Source organism: Doryrhamphus excisus, linkage group LG16 (assembly GCF_037039965.1).
Source record: "Doryrhamphus excisus strain RoL-2023G ecotype Guam linkage group LG16, RoL_Dexc_Guam_v1.1, whole genome shotgun sequence".
In the NCBI taxonomy this organism is placed as follows: Eukaryota; Metazoa; Chordata; class Actinopteri; order Syngnathiformes; family Syngnathidae; genus Doryrhamphus; species Doryrhamphus excisus.
The window spans coordinates 14,684,879-14,703,718 of NC_136372.1; the positions used below are offsets into that span (position 1 = coordinate 14,684,879).

The 18,840-nt window shown below is 41.1% G+C and overlaps 1 protein-coding gene across 3 annotated transcripts in view; it reads left to right on the top strand.

Moving 5' to 3' along the window:
* The window catches only part of cyth1a (cytohesin 1a), a 41,466-nt gene that overhangs the window by 1,582 nt on the left and 21,044 nt on the right, over window positions 1-18,840 (top strand). Inside the window, exons 1-2 of one of the 3 annotated variants that reach the window (XM_058049164.2) lie at window positions 5,206-5,221; window positions 10,281-10,550. The exons of 1 other annotated variant lie outside the window; for it this stretch is intronic. In XM_058049164.2, coding sequence (XP_057905147.1) covers window positions 10,523-10,550 — 28 coding nt within the window. In that variant the 5' untranslated portion in view covers window positions 5,206-5,221; window positions 10,281-10,522. Of the gene's footprint in view, window positions 1-5,057; window positions 5,222-10,280; window positions 10,551-18,840 lie in introns of those variants that run through there. One more of the 3 variants, XM_058049163.2, reaches the window with a different exon arrangement.

An 18,840-nucleotide genomic window follows, 5' to 3' on the forward strand; every position in this document is an offset into this window, starting at 1 on the left:
AATGTCAGATTCCCAAAAACTGCTGTAAAAATATAAATATACATTAATATACATGTTAGTGATCGGCAGTAACATTAATTTCTTTGACAGTGTCAGATTTATGACCAAAAAGTCACCCTTCAAGTCAAATAAAAAATGTCAGATTCCCAAAAACTGCTGTAAAAAATATAGATATACATTAATATACATGTTAGTGATCGGCAGTAACATTAATTTCTTTAACAGTGTCAGATTTATGACCAAAAAGTCACCCTTCAAGTCAAACAAAAAATGGCAGATTCCCAAAAACTGCTGTAAAAATAACATGTGAATAAATGCACCCATAATTGACAACAATATTGATTTACATTCATTGTTATTATTTTAAAGTGTCAGATTTAGAACAAAAAAGGCAAGACAAAAAATGTAAAATTCCCAAAAACTGCTGTAAAAATATCATATGTGAATAAATGCACCCATAATTGACAACAATATTGATTTACATTCATTGTTATTGTTTTAAAGCTTCAGATTCAGAACAAAAAAGTCCTTGAGACAAAAATGTCAGATTCCCAAAAAGTGCTGTAAAAATATCATATGTGAATAAATGCACCCATAATTGACAGCAATATTGATTTTCATTCATTGTTATTGTTTTAAAGTGTCAGATTTAGAACAAAAAAGGCGAGACAAAAAATGTAAGATTCCCAAAAACTGCTGTAAAAATATCACATGTGAATAAATGCACCCATAATTGACAACAATATTGATTTACATTCATTGTTATTGTTTTAAAGCTTCAGATTCAGAACAAAAAAGTCCTTGAGACAAAAATGTCAGATTCCCAAAAACTGCTGTAAAAATAACATATGTAAATAAATGCACCCATAATTGACAACAATATTGATTTTCATTCATTGTTATTGTTTTAAAGTGTCAGATTTAGAACAAAAAAGTCATTGAGACCAAAAATGTCCGATTCCCAAAAACTGCTGTAAAAATATCACATGTGAATAAATGCACCCATAATTGACAACAATATTGATTTTCATTCATTGTTATTGTTTTAAAGCTTCAGATTTAGAACAAAAAAGTCATTGAGACCAAAAATGTCTTCCCAAAAACTGCTGTAGTATCATGTTAATAATTGTGCCACTGATTGGCTGATTGATTTTTGTGTTTGTGCATGATTGCTTTCTCCAGCATCAGATTTAGACCAAAGGATCTATGTATATGGCAAGCATTGACATGCATTAAAATACAGTATACACTGTAACTCCTTAGCATATCTATATATAGTGATATATAAATCATATGATATTTTCAATATGTATGTATAAAATATCACTTCTTGTCGTCTACATTGAGGCCCTGCATGGTGCAAAGAAAGGCACCTTGCTGTGGATGTTGTGGGTGTGGGTGGGTGTCGTCTCTCCTGTGTGTCTGACACCCCCCCCCCCCTCTCAATCATGGCTGACGTGAACTGTGAGCAACATACACACACATAATAGACTTTGAGGCCTGCACATTTTTTTTTCCTGTCTTCCGTCAGCAGTGTTCGATGCTCTCATGAACAAAGCACCTTCATTCTGTGAAGAGCTGTCAAACGTCCCAGCAGCAGCAGCAGCAGCAGTAGACAAACCTCAGAGGGCTTCAACTTGTTTCTAAAAAAAAAAAAAAACGTGTCAAGAAAATCAAAAGAGTTTAAAAGCAAACTTGAGTGTACGTGCTCATTAAAATGCACCGATTGACGATGGCTATTAAAGTATCATCCCTGCACAGATAATGGAAGAAAGCATGACACTGCCATGCTTTCTTCCATTATCTGTGCATGAAATCTATACAGTCAGCATCCAGCCCAATAATGGAGGTGATGCTAACATTAGCGCCTTAATGTAGGAGGTCCACCGACACACGCCGCTGCAGGTTTTGCAGAGTGAGGTGGGTGGGGGTGGGGGGTGCCAACAAACAGGAAGTGTGGAGGCAGACATTGCATGGATCTTAAATGTAAAGACTTGGCATCTAGTGTACTGTGTATGGTTGGGTGTTTGTAAATGTTATTGCGTTTTGTCTCCATCTGGCGGCAGTAGAGGCAACCTGCAGTGTTTCCATTGTATGGAAGCCCGTTTCCGCCACTGAAAGACAAAAAATATCCCAATGGTGAGTCATAATTATGAGATAAAAGGGCGAAATTACGAGATCAAAAATTATAATTATTACATAAAATGTCAAATTTGTAATTTCGGCTTTTTATCTCATGATTATGACTTTCATATCTTTATAATTACGACTTTTTATCTCTTAAAATACTTTGTATGTTATAATTATGATTTATCTCATGATTCCCGCATTTTATCTACTAATTTTGACTTTTTATTTCATAATTATGACTTTTTATCTCTTAAAAGACTCTGTATCGTATATTTATGATTTATCTCATGATTCCCACATTTTATCTCCTAATTTTGACTTTTTATCTCATGATTATGACTTTGATATCTTCATAATTATGACTTTTTATCTCTTAAAATACTTTGTATGTTTGAATTATGATTTATCTCATGATTCCTACATTTTATCGACTAATTTTGACTTTTTATCTCATAATTATGACTTTCCTATCTTACAATTATGACTTTTTTATGTCATTATGACTTTCTTATCTCATAATTTCAACTTTTTGTCTCATAATTTTGAGTTTTTATCTCATAATTTTGATGTTTTATCCCACAATAATGACTTTCCTATCTTATAATTATGACTTTTTATCTCATTATGGACTTTTTATCTCATCATTTCAACTTTTTATCTCATAATTATGACTTTCCTATCTTACAATTATGACTTTTTTAAATCTCATTATGACTTTCTTATCTCATAATTTCAACTTTTTGTCTCATAATTTTGATGTTTTATCCCACAATCATGACTTTCCTATCTTATAATTATGACTTTTTATCGCACTATGATCTTTTTACCTCATAATTTCAACGTTTTATCTCATCATTATGACTTTTTATCTCATAACTGTGACTTTTTATCTCATAACTGTGACTTTAGCTCATCATTTTGACTTTTTATCTTACAATTTTATAATTATGACTCTGATTGTGCTACGTGAGTGTGCGTGTCAAGCAGTCCTTCGAGACTAAAAATGCACTGAGACTGAATTATTGGGTGTAATAATAATCCTACCTACATAACAGGTTCTGTACTGTATATGGCATAAACAATGTATGAGTGCTACCTACACGAGTGCTAACATTATGCTCACATTTTAACAGCAAGATTGCATCATTTGGTTAGCGTATTGGCTGTAAGAAAATCAGCCATAATGCAGCCGATTGATGGGTTATTGGCAGAGGCTTTAATATGTGTAGCGAAGCCTGCTTTTTGTTTTACTGAAGCTGAACCTGGTTGGCTTTTTTGGAGTTTGTATTTGTGAAGCGTCCCCCTTTTTAGTATGCCACTGTTGAGGTGAAAGTGACACTCATCAAAAACAAATGGCTCTGTGGTTCTCCTCCGGGGGTAGATGATTACTTCTCACCTGTTGCTAGGCGACATGAGTGTTTTTATTTATTTATTTGATGCAATTATGATGAGTGGGGAAGTTACACAGGTGGAATAACAATCTTTGTAACTCTAGGCTAGAAAACAATACGTTAAATGTGTTTTTTTTAAAGTGAATGGCCACAGAGATTAATTAATTCAGGACAATGATGCTCGAATATGACGCAATTACGCCCCCTAGTGGCTGTGAGCAGTATAGGCACTTTCACAATTATTATTTTTTGGTTGACAGTTTTAAGGCTGTTTGTTGATATGTGCCCCGTATGTGCCCTGTGATTGGCTGGCGACCATTCCAGGGTGTACCCCGCCTTTCGCCTCTTGCCCCAAGACAGCTGGGATAGGCTCCAGCACCCCCGCGAACTTTGTGAGGAAAAGCGGTAGAAAATGAATGAATGAATGAGTTTTAAGGCTTAAGTCTATGAAAGTCTGTGTTTAATTATTATTAAACGCCACCTCTTGCCCAAAAGTCAGCTGGGATAGGCACCAGCACCCCCGCGACCTTCGTGAGGAAAAGCGGTAGAAAATGAATGAATGAATTTTAAGACTAAGTCTATGAAAGTCTGTGTTTAATTATTATTAAACGCCACCTCTTGCCCAAAAGTCAGCTGGGATAGGCTCCAGCATCCTCTGCGAACTTTGTGAGGAAAAGCGGTAGAAAATGAATGAATGAGTTTTAAGACTAAGTCTATGAAAGTCTGTGTTTAATTATTATTAAACGCCACCTCTTGCCCAAAAGTCAGCTGGGATAGGCTCCAGCACCCTCTGCGAACTTTGTGAGGAAAAGCGGTAGAAAATGAATGAATGAGTTTTAAGACTAAGTCTATGAAAGTCTGTGTTTAATTATTATTAAACGCCACCTCTCGCCCAAAAGTCAGCTGGGATAGGCTCCAGCACCCCCGCGACCTTTGTGAGGAAAAGCGGTAGAAAATGAATGAATGAGTTTTAAGACTAAGTCTGTGAAAGTCTGTGTTTAATTATTATTAAACGCCACCTCTCGCCCAAAAGTCAGCTGGGATAGGCTCCAGCACCCCCGCGACCTTCGTGAGGAAAAGCGGTAGAAAATGAATGAATTAGTTTTAAGGCTTAAGTCTATGAAAGTCTGTGTTTAATTATTATTAAGTGCCACCTCTCGCCTAAAAGTCATCTGGGATAGGCTCCAGCAAATTACTGCTGACTTGTTCAGTTTTTCAAAAAATACATTTTAAAAATAGTTTTTTTTAATCAAAGTTAAAGAACAATTTTATGACTAAGTGGTCAGCTTATCACCTTTCCAACAATATCATAATAATATATAATATAATGATTCCATGTAAATCATCAGGAGAGCACAGGTGGGTAAGAGAGAGCGAGGAGGAAAAAAGTGTGGGGGGGGGGTGTATGATGGAGAAAGGCTGAGACACCCACACTCAAAAAGAGGAACCAGGTCAAAAGCAGAAGTGGTATCCGCCTCGGAAAACAAACCTCACCTTCTCCTTCAGTGATAAGACTAGGAAGTACACGAGCGTAACGCGCAAAGGAATCAGACGCGCTTATCTGACGCTCTCGGATTAACCGAAAAGGAGCAGGAAGACATCACTGGGAAGTAAAATGGGGACAGTGAGTGAACTTTGCGTGTCCAGCCTTCACTCGTTCTTGTGTCCAGGCATGGAGGCGATGCAGCGACAAGATGCAGGTAGAATAATAACCTCCCACCATGTACACTAATGGAAGCTAATGTTGTTAGCTTATTCTAATTCACTTTATAATGATTTTCTAACAGCATTATTAGCGCAGGCCTCACAAGATCTTGCAAAGTTAAAACATGAAGATGTCACATGGGCACTAAGCCTTGGACGATACTAAAAAAATCACACAATACATGAAAATGAAGTAGCTTTCAGCACCTTAGTGTGTTTGTTCCATAGAACAACGGCATGAACAGAGTGAGCCCTTTTGTCAGTCATACATTCTCTTTCTGGGTAGAGGCGGGGCCACTAGCATACACACAGTGCCACATAGTAGAATACTATGTAGATACTACAGTATGTAGATACTACAGAATGCTATGTAATACTAGTAGAATACTTTTCTTCAAAGTAACATTTCATGTAGTCTTGTTTTGTTCTCATTAAGCCAATCTTGTGTATACAGGGTATTTGGTCCGAAAGCCTGTTTATGGGTATCAAACATTTTTATGGCGTCATGAAGCAAAAATGTTTTTAATACCACCAAAACAAAACCAGGCTTCGCTACACATCTTGAAAATAAAGCCTGGATCCCTTGCCCACGGTCAATCAGTAAGTGTCAGCTAGCATGATGTCGCTGTTAAAATGTAACTGGTAAGTGGAAGAAATAAATGTAAGGCTAACTGGTTCGCTTGCTAGCTAGCACCTGTCTCGAATCCCTGTGGCATAAGAGTAAACAAAAATGGTAGGAGTGTAAAGGTGACTATAGGGGTGTTGTTTCATGTCTACAATGCTCTAATAATGCAAAAAAAAGCTTATTTAGATGGTTGTAAACAGGCTTTCTATGTAAATGTAAGGCTAACTGGTTAGCTTGCTAGCTAGCGGCTGTCTCAAGCCCCTGTGGCGTAAGAGTAAACAAAAATTATAGGAGTGTAAAGGTGACTATAGGGGTGTTGTTTCATGTCTACAATGCTCTAATAATGTTTAAAAAACGTATTTAGACGGTTGTAAACACTCTATGCTCTAATTACAAAAATATTCATTCATTCAGTTTCTACCGCTTTTCCTCACGAGGCTCACGGGGGTGCTGGAGCCTATCCCAGCTGTCTTTGAGCGAGAGGGGGGGTATACCCTGGACTGGTGGCCAGCCAATCACAGGGCACATATAGACAAACAACCATTCACACTCACATTCATATCTATGGACAATTTGGAGTCACAGATTAACCTAGCATGTTTTTGGAATGTGGGAGGAAACCGGAGTACCCGGATAACCCTAACCCTAAACCCACACATGCACGGGGGAGAACATGCAAACTCCACACAGAGATGGCCGAGGGTGGAATTGAATTCGGGTCTCCAGCAAAAAGAGTTGTGTAATGTCATAAATAATGAATTATAGGAGTGTATAAATGACTATAGGGGTGCTACTTCATGTCTAAAGAGCTCTAATGTTAAAAAAACACATTTAGAAGGTTCATTCATTCATTTTCCACGCTTATCATGAGGGTCGTGGGGGGTGCTGGAGCCTATCCCAGCTGTCTTGGGGCGAGATGCGGGGTACACCCTGGACTGGTGGCCAGCCAATCACAGGGCACATATAGACAAACAACCATTCACACTCACATTCATACCTATGGACAATTTGGAGTCGCCAATTAACCTAGCATGTTTTTGGAATGTGGGAGGAAACCGGAGTACCCGGATAACCCTAACCCTAACCCTAAACCCACACATGCACAGGGGAGAACATGCAAACTCCACACAGAGATGGCCGAGGGTGGAATTGAACCCTGGTCTCCTAGCTGTGAGGTCTGCGCGCTAACCATTACAAAAATATTTTATTCCTAAATAAGGACTCTGGAATCTGTATCCGCTAGGCCTAACCCATTACTCCAGGAATGGACAAAGAAAGAAATGGTTAGCTGTAGCCCTGAGTTAGCATCACGGTGCAGGTTCCCACTCTGAGAGCTTTGAAGGGTCATTTTGGCGGACAGCGGCGTTGACGCGACTTGACGGGTTTGCGGTGAATCAGCTGACGAAGTGCGACGCGAGAGGGAAGTGTCGCTGTCGCAGTGATTTTTCTCAACATCTGAATCAGCACTGTGTGTGTGTGTGTGTGTGTGTGTAAAGCGATGACTTGGATGTGCAATGGGGAAGTCCATTGGCGTATTGTGGTGTGGTAATGTGGTGACAGCACAATTTCACTGACTTTTGGCACGCACAATCAAAATGACCCGTAAAGACCTTGTGGATATTTAGTAGGTAAACTGTGGCCTCTGGGCCACATCTAGCCCGCCAAGCGTCTTCATCTGGCCCACTGGGTTTTTCTGAATTCCTGTTTTTTTTTTTTTTTTTAGCATCAAAGCTGTAATCGGCAACGTGACTTACACTGCTATTGTATCACACTTGACGTGTACAGGAAATAGTCAGATGAGTTGTACAGGAAATAGTCAGATGCAATCTGTAGCTTGATTCACACAACACACACGTGACATAACCACACACATGAATATCTGGGCAAAATACCCATACCAGAATTACCCTTTGGAGTCCTTTGGAACACCTGTGTCATGTGATTATGTCATCTTCACCTGATTGGCTGGCTCTGAGACACAATAGATTGATTCAGTTTGAATTTGGCAGGAAGTGCATGTGAATTTTGAAAGGAATTGATTTGCATTGATGTTCTCCCCCCGGATGCATGGCGGACAAGTGGTTAGCATGCAGCTAGGAGACCGGAGTTCAATTCCACCCTCGGCCATCTCTGTGTGGAGTTTGCATGTTCTCCTCGGTTTTCTCCGGGTACTCCGGTTTCCTCCCACATTCCAAAAACATGCTAGGTTAATTAGCGACTCCAAATTGTCCATAGGTATGAATGTGAGTGTGAATGGTTGTTTGTCTATATGTGCCCTGTGATTGGCTGGCCACCAGTCCAGGGTGTACCCCGCCTCTCGCCTGAAGACAGCTGGGATAGGCTCCAGCATAGCCATGACCCTTGTGAGGATAAGCGGTAGAAAATGAATGAATGTGCACTTGGGGGGGGGGGGGGGGTCGTACAACAAATGAATCTCGCACACAATAAAACTAAAATAAAGTAAAATTATTCCAACAACATGCATGCTAGGTTAATTAGCGACTCCAAATTGTCCATAGGTATGAATGTGAGTGTGAATGGTTGTTTGTCTATATGTGCCCTGTGATTGGCTGGCCACCAGTCCAGGGTGTACCCAGCCTCTCGCTCAAAGACAGCTGGGATAGGCTCCAGCACCCCCGTGACCCTCGTGAGGATATGCGGTAGAAAATGAATGAATGAATGAAATTCAAAACAAATCAACCTTCATATAGCTAATGTTATGTTGTATGTGATACATTGGACAAGTGGATAAACTGCAGAGCAGCTCATTAGCATTAAAGCAACAGACGCACATAACGACATGTTGCCAGTAGGGCAGTTATTTTTTATATGTTTTTTGTGAGGATAAGCGGAATAGAAGATGGATGGATGTTTGGGACGTCGCACGTCACAACGCTCGGCAATGTGAAGGAAAGGTCACGCGGAGTTGTCGCTCCAGGCGACGTTTTGACTTCCAACACCGGCTGCTTTGTCAGCGAGACAAACCCGGGCATTCTGTCTGTCTGAAGTCTGTTACGTTTCCTCATCATTCCGCTCTCGGACAATGCACTGCTTGATGAGGAGAGAAGGGATGCAAATGATTACCTGATAGCATTCCGTGGAGCGCATGAAGGCAGGAGGTGTTTTCGTAGGGCAGCATTCCTGCCTTCTGTCTTCACCAGCAGGCTGCAACAAGCTGGGCCCTTTCTGGTGACTCCATGTTAATAAGCTGCTCTCTCTCTCTGTTTATCATATACGCTAATTGATAATGAATATACCTTTTGTGCTGCACTCATTGTTAACATGATAAAATGTGTGAGCTGCTGCATGCGTCAATCACAATTCCCTGCCCCCACCCAGCTGTCCCTCCCCTTTGTGCAAGTGTGCAAGGAAGCCAGGACACAAAACAAAAACAGGCTGAAGAGGCACTGAAAGAGTCACTATAAGCCCATATGTGGAACCTTTACTTCCAGTTACCCCAGGGGTCTCAAACATTTACTTGTGGGGGGGGGGGCACTGGAGCTAGGGTCTGGGTGAGACTGGGCCACATCAGTTTTTCCAAAAAAAAAACACATTTATTAAAAACAGAAAAATATACAAACTTTTTCAGTGCTTTGGTTCCGATTTTCTACAATAAAAGCTCTACTGTTCTCAAATATCAATTTTTATTTTTCTGCACAAAATAAGATGAAAAATAAATAAATAAAGAGTAAAGAAAATCAATCAATCAGTAATAAGTAAATATAATAATAATAATAAAACAGCAAATAATAAAAACTTAAGAAACCATATATAGTTGGTGGGTAGACAAATTATTTTTTTCAGATTAAAATGAACAAAGCATTATTAGAGCTCTGTAGACATGACAAAACACGACTATAGTCACATTTATACTTTTTTTATTTACAACATATTGTGCAACTGCAGGGTCTTGAGACACATGCTAACTCGCAAACTAGAGATCTAGCGGCCTAAACGGTAGCCTCCAAGTTATTTCCTTTAAACTTAAAAAAGACAAAAACTTACCACTTCCACACGGATAGGGAGGATAACTATTAAGTTATTTAACCTTTAACATGAACATTAATCAAACGTAATAATTTTTTTATGGGTACATGATACCATACAGCATCCATATCAAACTTGCGCGGGCCACATTTGGCCCGCGGGCCGCGTGTTTGAGACCACTGAGTTACCCCAAATATGTGATGTGTTGTTGCTCTTATTTTGAGAAAAAAGTCCTTTCAATATTACGTTTTTATATTGTCCTCCTTTTAAAAGTATATTTTATAAACTTTTCTTGAAATATGAGCTGGTAAACAGAAAGTAAATGTACTAAACATACAACATCCTGCCATTTTTTTGGACACACGTTCCCTAACGTGAGTGCAAGCTTTATTGTGATAGGGAAGGGCGGAAGTGATATTGTGTTGTTCCGCCTGTCTTGACAGAACGCAGTCACGACTGACGAGTGGCTTGGTGACGCTTCCCTTCGAAACCTCTCCCTTGAACTGACGACAAGAACAGAGGACTTAACAACTCTTCGCGTCGTTTATCGAGTTAAACCTAAAGAAAAGATAGTAAATTCGCTGTTTTTTTTTAGCCAAACTTTGGACGCTTGGAAAAAAGCTTCTCAAACTTCACGTCGGACTCGAACCCCCCCCCAACACACACACAGACAGACACAGACAGCATGGTGCTGAAGTCTGAAGATGGCGTAGGTGAGTGAAACTCAGGGAATGACACCTTTTTAGAGCGTCACGTTTATCTTAAACTTGTCGAATACAAACACATTGTTACTAACGGCTCCCTAATGTGTAATAATATGCGTGTAATAACGCTCACTTGGCTGAAACTTGTTTAACTATCTCCGGAAGCACAACGGCCTTGTAGTCATTGTTAGTCGTTACTTTGCCTTGTATTGCGTAATTTTGCTATTATAATAACGTTTCCGGTTAATTAGAAACGCCATTATTTACACAGGCTTCAACTGCATAACCGCTAACGTGATATTTTTTGAGCTAAGAGAGCCTGAATTTTGTCTTAAAGGAGGAGCGCGTGCATCCCCTTATGGCCTGTTTAGCAACAGGTGTGACGAGCAGCCATGCAAATCCACTTAGTCAGCACGTCCATTTTTTTATGTTGACCTGGACCTTGTGTTTTGTATCAGTCACCACTAAGCAGCCTGGGAGTTATCTTTAGTTCTTTAAAAGGTGCTATATGAGTGGTTGTCAAAGTGTGGCAAGCTAAGCCTTCCACTGCACAATGAAAAAAACAGTTTTTAAAATACAGTTTTCTGGAGCATATTGATTGGAGTTTCTTCACCACAAACCAGGGATGTACTATAACAATATGTCTTTGTTGCGGCGGCCGCTATTAATTAGCCCCCCCCCCCGGCCTGCGTCACTGCGAATCGCATTAGCGAGCAGTGAAGCTCTCAATGACTGATCCTGTTATGTGCTGCTGCTCCTGCGTGGTGATGGAGAACCTACACGCCGGCCCACACAGCCATGCTTTGTCATGAGGTGGGTGGCCTATGGAGTTTAAGCAGTTGTGACTAATGGTTCCCCAATGAGAGAGCCCTTAATGGGTCCCGCCGCAAAGCCTGGCTCGAATGGCCCCCGTGGTTGTGATCGTCGCCGCCGTCTCGCCATAATCATATTTTTGTCGACTGTGCGCATATCGGTTGCCGCCCTTTTTTTTTTTTCCCCCGGACTCAGCATTTTTTCCCCACCACTATTGCATTACCGTGATGCATTTAGGTGTCTTCCTTGTTGTTGTGTACATGATGGGATGTGTTATTTTGCTAACAAATTTTCAATTATTTGAATGAATGGAGCAATGTACGCCACAGTGTTGCACATTTTCTGTGACTTTGGGTGGTGGCCAGTTTTTGTAACTAACTTGAGACGTGCATGCAGCAGGTATAAACATGCCAGGATGGAATGGATGGTCAAAAGCGGGTTAGTCAGTCGGGTGTGTGCTTTATGAACGATCCGAAAATGCATTGTTAGGACGACGGAGACCTTCCACAATAGAAACCTCGGAGGAGGCGGCAGACGCGTTCCAGCCCCGGAATACCAGGTTGTGTAGAGGCATTGTTGCGTAGAGCCGTGACCCTTAGTCTCGCCGTGTGCGGCGTCCGCTTCACCCACAGCTTGCCGCCTAGCGTGGTGAGTTTGAGGTGAACGAGTCGGCCTAGAGAGAAAGAAAGCTTTCCCACAGGATGGGCGTGTTTTCACTCCCTCCGCAGAGTGTGAGAAAGATTGTCAAACGGGAAGTCCAAAGTCTTGACAGTACAGGCACCCTGCTGTTTGGCTACTCCATGGGTCTCAAACACACGGCCCGCGGGCCAAGTGTGGCCCGCAGGACACTACTTTGAGGCCCCCCGCCTTGATATGAAAGTTTAATGTTAGTGCGGCCCGCGCAAGTTTGATATGGATGCTGTATGGTATCATGTACCCAGAAAAAATTATTACGTTTGATTAATGTTCATGTTAAAGGTTAAATAACTGTTAATAGTTATCCTCCCTATCCGTGTGGAAGTGGTAAGTTTTTGGCTATTTAAGTTTAAAGGAAATAACTCAAAGGCTACCGTTTAGGTCGCTAGCTCTCTAGTTAGCATGTGTCTCAAGACCCTGCATTTGCGCAATATGTTGTAAATAAAAGTTAATTGTATAAATGTGACTATAGTCGTGTTTTGTCATGCCTACAGGGCTCTAATAATGCTTTGTTCATTTTAATCTGAAAAAAATAATTTGTCTACCCACCAACTATATGTGGTTTCTTAAGTTTTTATTATTTGCCGTTTTATTGTTGTTATTATATTTATTTATTTATTACTGATTGATTGATTTTCTTTATTCTTGATTTGTTTATTTATTTTTCATCTTATTTTGTGTAGAACAATAAAAAGTAAGATATTTGAGAACAGTGGAATGTTTTATCGAAACCAAAGCAAAGTTTATTCGTTTTTCTGTTTTTAATAAATGCGTTTTTTTTTTTTTGGAAAACCTGATGCGGGCCAGTCTCGCCCAGATCCTAGCTCCAGTGGCCCCCAAGTAAATTGAGTTTGAGACCCCTGGTCTACTCCCTATATGCTTTTCCCAAAGCAAGCAAATAAAGACACCAAGAATGTGGAATCGCAGGTCGATAGCGCCCCAAACAAAAAAAAAAGTCTGGATGTGTTTTTGTGGTGAGAGGATGTTGATAATGGGATAGCCGTGATAAGAATCAAGGCCATCAGAGGACAAAGGCAGGCATTGTGGGTAGAAAAAGCACTTCCGCTCCCGAGGAAAAAGCCAGAAAGAGCTGTGGAGTCGGCATGTAAAAACAACAACATTGAAAGCGTGTTTGTGTCCATAAAGTTGGATTTTGTATGTGTACTCTTGGACGCTTGTTTGTGCTTCTCACTTAAGCTGGTGTATGCATTTCTCGCTTGCTCAGCATTCCTCTTGGCTGTCTCACACGGAATGGAGGGCAACCTGCTAATACGCCGGCTTCGGAGCCGAAACATAAAGCAAAACACTGCTAGTCCCGGAACCAGACATTTTTTTATGGGCGTATTTGCTAGTCCCGGAATATCACCACCGCGATAAGCGGGTCTCTCCTGTATATTGTGTATTCAGTCTAACTCAGCCTACTATGGCCAAGTTCAACAAATATCCAACCCTTCAAGCCAACGACAACAACACCAACTAACCGGTGGTCCTCTTTTATTGTCCTGACACGTTCTCCATTTAGCGTTAGCAGGGTGGGCACACTCGCCCAACTGTGCCGTGTATAAAAGAGATAAAAACATAGCAAAAATAGCATGCCTTCGGAAAAGACCTGGTCGTCCAGGGCGACTTAAAATGTACCGCCTACACTCGTTAGCGCCATGTTAGCAAAGCTTTGCGGCGGCGTGACGGCGGCGTGCGAATGCGCTCGTATTATTGGTCATCATCCAAACGCTTACCAAATGGAAAACGCTCCAATGTGGCACTTCCTTGTTTATTATCACATGACATCAGCCATGTAAGCAGGAGTTAGCACCCCTTCTTAGGCTAGGGTGACTATATGTCCTGTTTTCCCAGGACATGTCTGTTTTTTTTAACCTCCTGTCCTTCTGCCCCCCCCCTTGTATTTTTTTTAATGATGAATATTGTAATAATATGAATATAATTTGCACAAAGTAACATATGTTATGGTAGTTAGAGCAAAAAAAACCTGTTTACAATCTTACAATCTCAAAGTTTTTAACATTATTAGAGCCCTCTGGACATGAAATAACACCCCTATAGTCACCTTTACACTCCTATTATCTGTTTTAACAGACATAATAAGACATAAATAAGACACAATATAGACTCAAATGTTAGCAGTTTCTTGTTATTGTTTATTTTTTTTACTTCCTGTTTTTGTCCGCTACTTTCTGTAGCAACTGTTACCTATTGACCAGTGTGTCATCACGTCTTTTACGTCTCAATGCTTTACATATGGGTGTAGCCATTTTAAGCACGAAAATGCTTTATTTAGGGGAAAAAAATATGTAAAAGTTGCGTAATAAAATGAATAAAAATAAGAAATATAAAGCCAAACATGAAATTAAGTGTGTAAAAACAAAAAACAAAATTATCCGTTAATTACTTCAATTGTAAAATAATACATTTAAATAACCTCAAGGAAATTATTTACTAATTTACTGGATGCCGTACTTGTGCTGTAAAAATTTTATTTTATTTATTTAACAAGCGAGAAATGTTAAGTTTTGCTATCCTGTAATCTCTGCTTTTATGGGTTAATTGGGTCCAGATCGGACCGTGATAAGTGAACTTAAGCAAAGTCCTTATTCAGAAATTGCATCTTTTTGTAGTTATGGCATAGAAATCCTGTTTACGATCTTCTAAATACAGGTAATACATTATTAGAGCCATCTGGACTTGAAATAACACCCCTACAATAACCTGCACATTGAGTTGAATGAGTCTTCTAAATGCCTCATGTTTGTATTGTAGCACTTTTAGCCATTTTAATGCCTGATAATGCTGAACACTAACAAAACAGTAATAAGCATAATAACAATAATAACTGTCTGAAATTAACTTCTGTATTTGGTTTAGATGTTTCGCCATCCGAGGTACGGCACAGGCCTCCGGGTTGACTCATTGCAGACATGAGACAAGCGCTCGGATCTCCTTCGCCACGCAGACCCGACCCAACCCAAAGCATGCATGCACACGGGACGCAACAAGCAATAACATTACACAACGTCTTGGCATGCGTCACTAACATAATGCAGCTGCTCTATCCTGGGAAAACAAAGGATTGTCCCCGGAGTAGACGCCCTCGTTGAGGAGGAGCTGGGAGGCAGTAATCAGAGTATGACTGGTCGTATGACTTGTCAGGAGAGAGAGAGAGCGAGAGAGAGAGAGTGTGCATGGGCATGGCGTGAAGAGCTGAGTCATGTCGGCTCCTGTTATGCCGGGCTTTACTGCCGCCTTGAGAGATGACTGGATATGTGCAAATACCACCATCAGGTTGGCTTTTTATTTTTTTTTATTTGCTTTCAGCTTTCACTGAAAAGCTGAAAAAAATATTTTTCGACTCAGACAGACTTTATAGATCCTGAAGGGATATTGCGTAATTGCAATTTTTGATCCAAAACAGGCAATCAAAGACGTCACAGACAAGGCATGATATGCTGCTTGCTAAAACTCCATGAAGTCTGGAAAAACCACAACAAGTGATCAAAATTTTGCACAACTCTGCAGTATTAATCAAAGTTAATTGGATCTCCATGCTTTTTAAACAACAAAATAATGCAGAGTGGTTAGCGCACAGACCTCACAGCTAGGAGATCAGGGTTCAATTCCACCCTCGGCCATCTCTGTGTGGAGTTTTAATGTTCTCCCCGTGCATGCGTGGGTTTTCTCCGGGTACTCCGGTTTCCTCCCACGTTCCAAAAACATGCTAGGTTAATTGGCGACTCCAAATTGTCCATAGGTATGAATGTGAGTGTGAATGGTTGTTTGTCTATATGTGCCCTGTGATTGGCTGGCCACCAGTCCAGGGTGTACCCCCCCGCCTCTCGCCCCAAGACAGCTGGGATAGGCTCCAGCGCCCCCGCGACCCTCGTGAGGATAAGCGGTAGAAAATGAATGAATGAATGAATGTGCACTTGGGGGAGGGGACATACAGCAATGAATCTCGCACACAATAAAACTAAAATAAAGTAAAATTATTCCAACAACATGCAGGTTAATTGGCGACTCCAAATTGTCCATAGTCCAGGGTGTACCCCGCCGCTCGCCCAAAGACGGCTGGGATAGGCTCCAGCACCCCCTGCTACCCTTGTGAGGAAAAGCGATAGAAAATGAATGAATGTGCACTTGGGGGGGGACAAAACAGGAATAATTCTATTCCAACATTTTCCATACAAAGTACAAAAATGTGTCTCGCACACAATAAAAGTAAAATAAAGTAAAATTATTCCAACAACATGCATGCTAGGTTAAGTGGCGACTCCAAATTGTCCATAGGTATGAATGTGAGTGTGGTTCCTGGGTGAATATGGCCTATTATTAGTCAAAAATAGGCATATTTGAGTAAAGGTATGTTTTGACTAAATGAAGTATTTTTAAAAATACTTGTGTAGGGCATTCAAAAAGACACATTCAAAGACGTTTTAATGAGTTCCTCTTATTTTGTCTACCATATAGGTTATTACAAGTAAAGGTGACTGACTATAGGGCTGCTATTTCATGTTGAGGGGTCTCTAATATTATTAAAAACTGTATTTAGGAGGTTGTAAACAGGTTTTGTATGCTCTACTTTTCACTTTTCATGATCTGGTTTAATCACAATTAACCAAAATAAACAAGGGGTTACTGAAGACATCATTTTCCTTCTAATTGCTCTGCCTTGAGAGAAGAAGCAGAGGAAGGAATGACCACTGGGTGGAGCCTCCACGTTAGTACGAGCGAAGGCAAAATAGAGGCAGGGATGGAGGAGGGAGGGAGGCGGCGAGCGAGGCTCCTTCCTTCCCAAATGGACTGTGTCTGTGCTATAAGCCGGCAGGGAGCCTCTACTGGGTAGCATTCATCTCCGCCTTATATGGATGCACGATTTTTCTTGCTGGACGCCTGGAGTCTTAAAGAGGAGTAGGACATAAGAGAGCAAAACTGGACTATTTCTCATTCAGGTGAGTTTGGGAATCTGTGTTTTTTTGTTGGATTTTGGTCCCTGCTGTTGACACCCATTCTGTGTCGGAAATCCAAAACCAGTTCCGTAGCGTTGAGGTGTTGCCTCATCTTGCTTGTTGCATTTCGAGGTCAGTTCCAGGGATATCTGAGAAGCCTGAACTCTGGTGCCAACCATGTGTTGCTTGTCAGAGTGGGTGGGGTGAGGGTGAGGGTGAGGCGCGGTAGAAAGACATATTTATTTGACGGAGTGGGATCGTATATCGGGCCAGCTAAAGTGCAGAAGTTCATCCAGTGGGAAAACCCTTAAAGACCGCATCTTTACCGTGTAAACCGATACCACATAAAGAATATTTTTTTGATGGTTCAACTTAAAACTGAACTGTCCCTCAACCTGACCCGGTGGAGGAATTCTCCTGATCCCACTTTCAGGATCATTCCACCGACTCTTTCCATCCCACGCATCCGAAGCTGAACACAACGTTCCTTCTCTTGGGACACGTCCCCTCTCCATCCGTCTTTTAACTCCTACCACCAATCCAGGTCGGGTGCTTAAAGGGGGTTTATGATTCATAACCGGTGGTCTCGCTTGTGTTCTGTTCTGTTCCGAGTCGAAGTCAAAGGTGAGCGTGTTTATTTGGAATGGTATTCCTTTCATTCCCTTTCTTAACGGCTGTGTGTGTGGCCTCACAAAGATAGGAGTAATTGTCCCAGTGGGGGTTTGTGTAGTAAGGAGATTGACTCTCCACACCAGCGTGACATCACCTTTTTGTTTGCCGCATCTGGACAGTGGACGACCACGGACAACCACGTGGTCACTAGTCCCTTTTACTGAATGCATTAAAGCTCATCATGAAGTAGACTCCTTCTTGTTATACAGCTGCTACCCTTACTGGTTTAGGCTTGGGGTCCATTGATTGGAGGCTGGAGGCATCTTTGGGATGGGAGGTGGATGTTTGAGATGTAACCCTCGCCAAAGGATGGAGGGAGAACTGGAGCTTGAGAAAGAATGACGTTCAACCTAACTTCTCGTCAGCACACAACTGCAACTTTATGAATGTGACTTACCAACTCTTGGTCCAACGTTGAAGATGCTAGCTGAACCAGAACCAAATGTGTGGGTCATGTATCATTTGCATTTCTCAATTAACCTAGCATGCATGTTGTTGGAGTAATTTTACTTTATTTTAGTTTTATTGTGTGCGAGATTCATTGTTGTACGCCCTCCCCTTAGTGCACATTCATTCATTCATTCATTTTCTACCGCTTATCCTCACGAGGGTCATGGGTATGCTTGAATAATTTTACTTTATTTTAGTTTTATTGTGTGCAAGACACATTTTTGTACTTTGTATGGAAAATGTTGTAATAGAATTATTCCTGTTTTGCCCCCCCCTCGCCCCAGTGCACATTCATTCATTTTCTACCGCTTATCCTCACGAGGGTCGCAGAGGGTGCTGGAGCCTATACCAGCTGTCTTCAGGCGAGAGGCGGGGTACACCCTGGACTGGTGGCCCGCCAATCACAGGGCACATATAGACAAACAACCATTCACACTCACATTCATACCTATGGACAATTTAGAGTCACTAATTAACCTAGCATGTTTTTGGAATGTGGGAGGAAAAACCGGAGTACCCGGAGAAAAACCCACGCATGCACGGGGACAACATGCAAACTCCACACAGAGATGGCCGAGGGTGGAATTGAACTCGGGTCTCCAGCAAAAGAGTTGTGTCATGTCATAAATAATGAATTATAGGAGTGTGTAAGTGACTATAGGGGTGCTAGTTCTTGTCTAGAGAGCTCTAATAATGTTAAGAAAGCACAT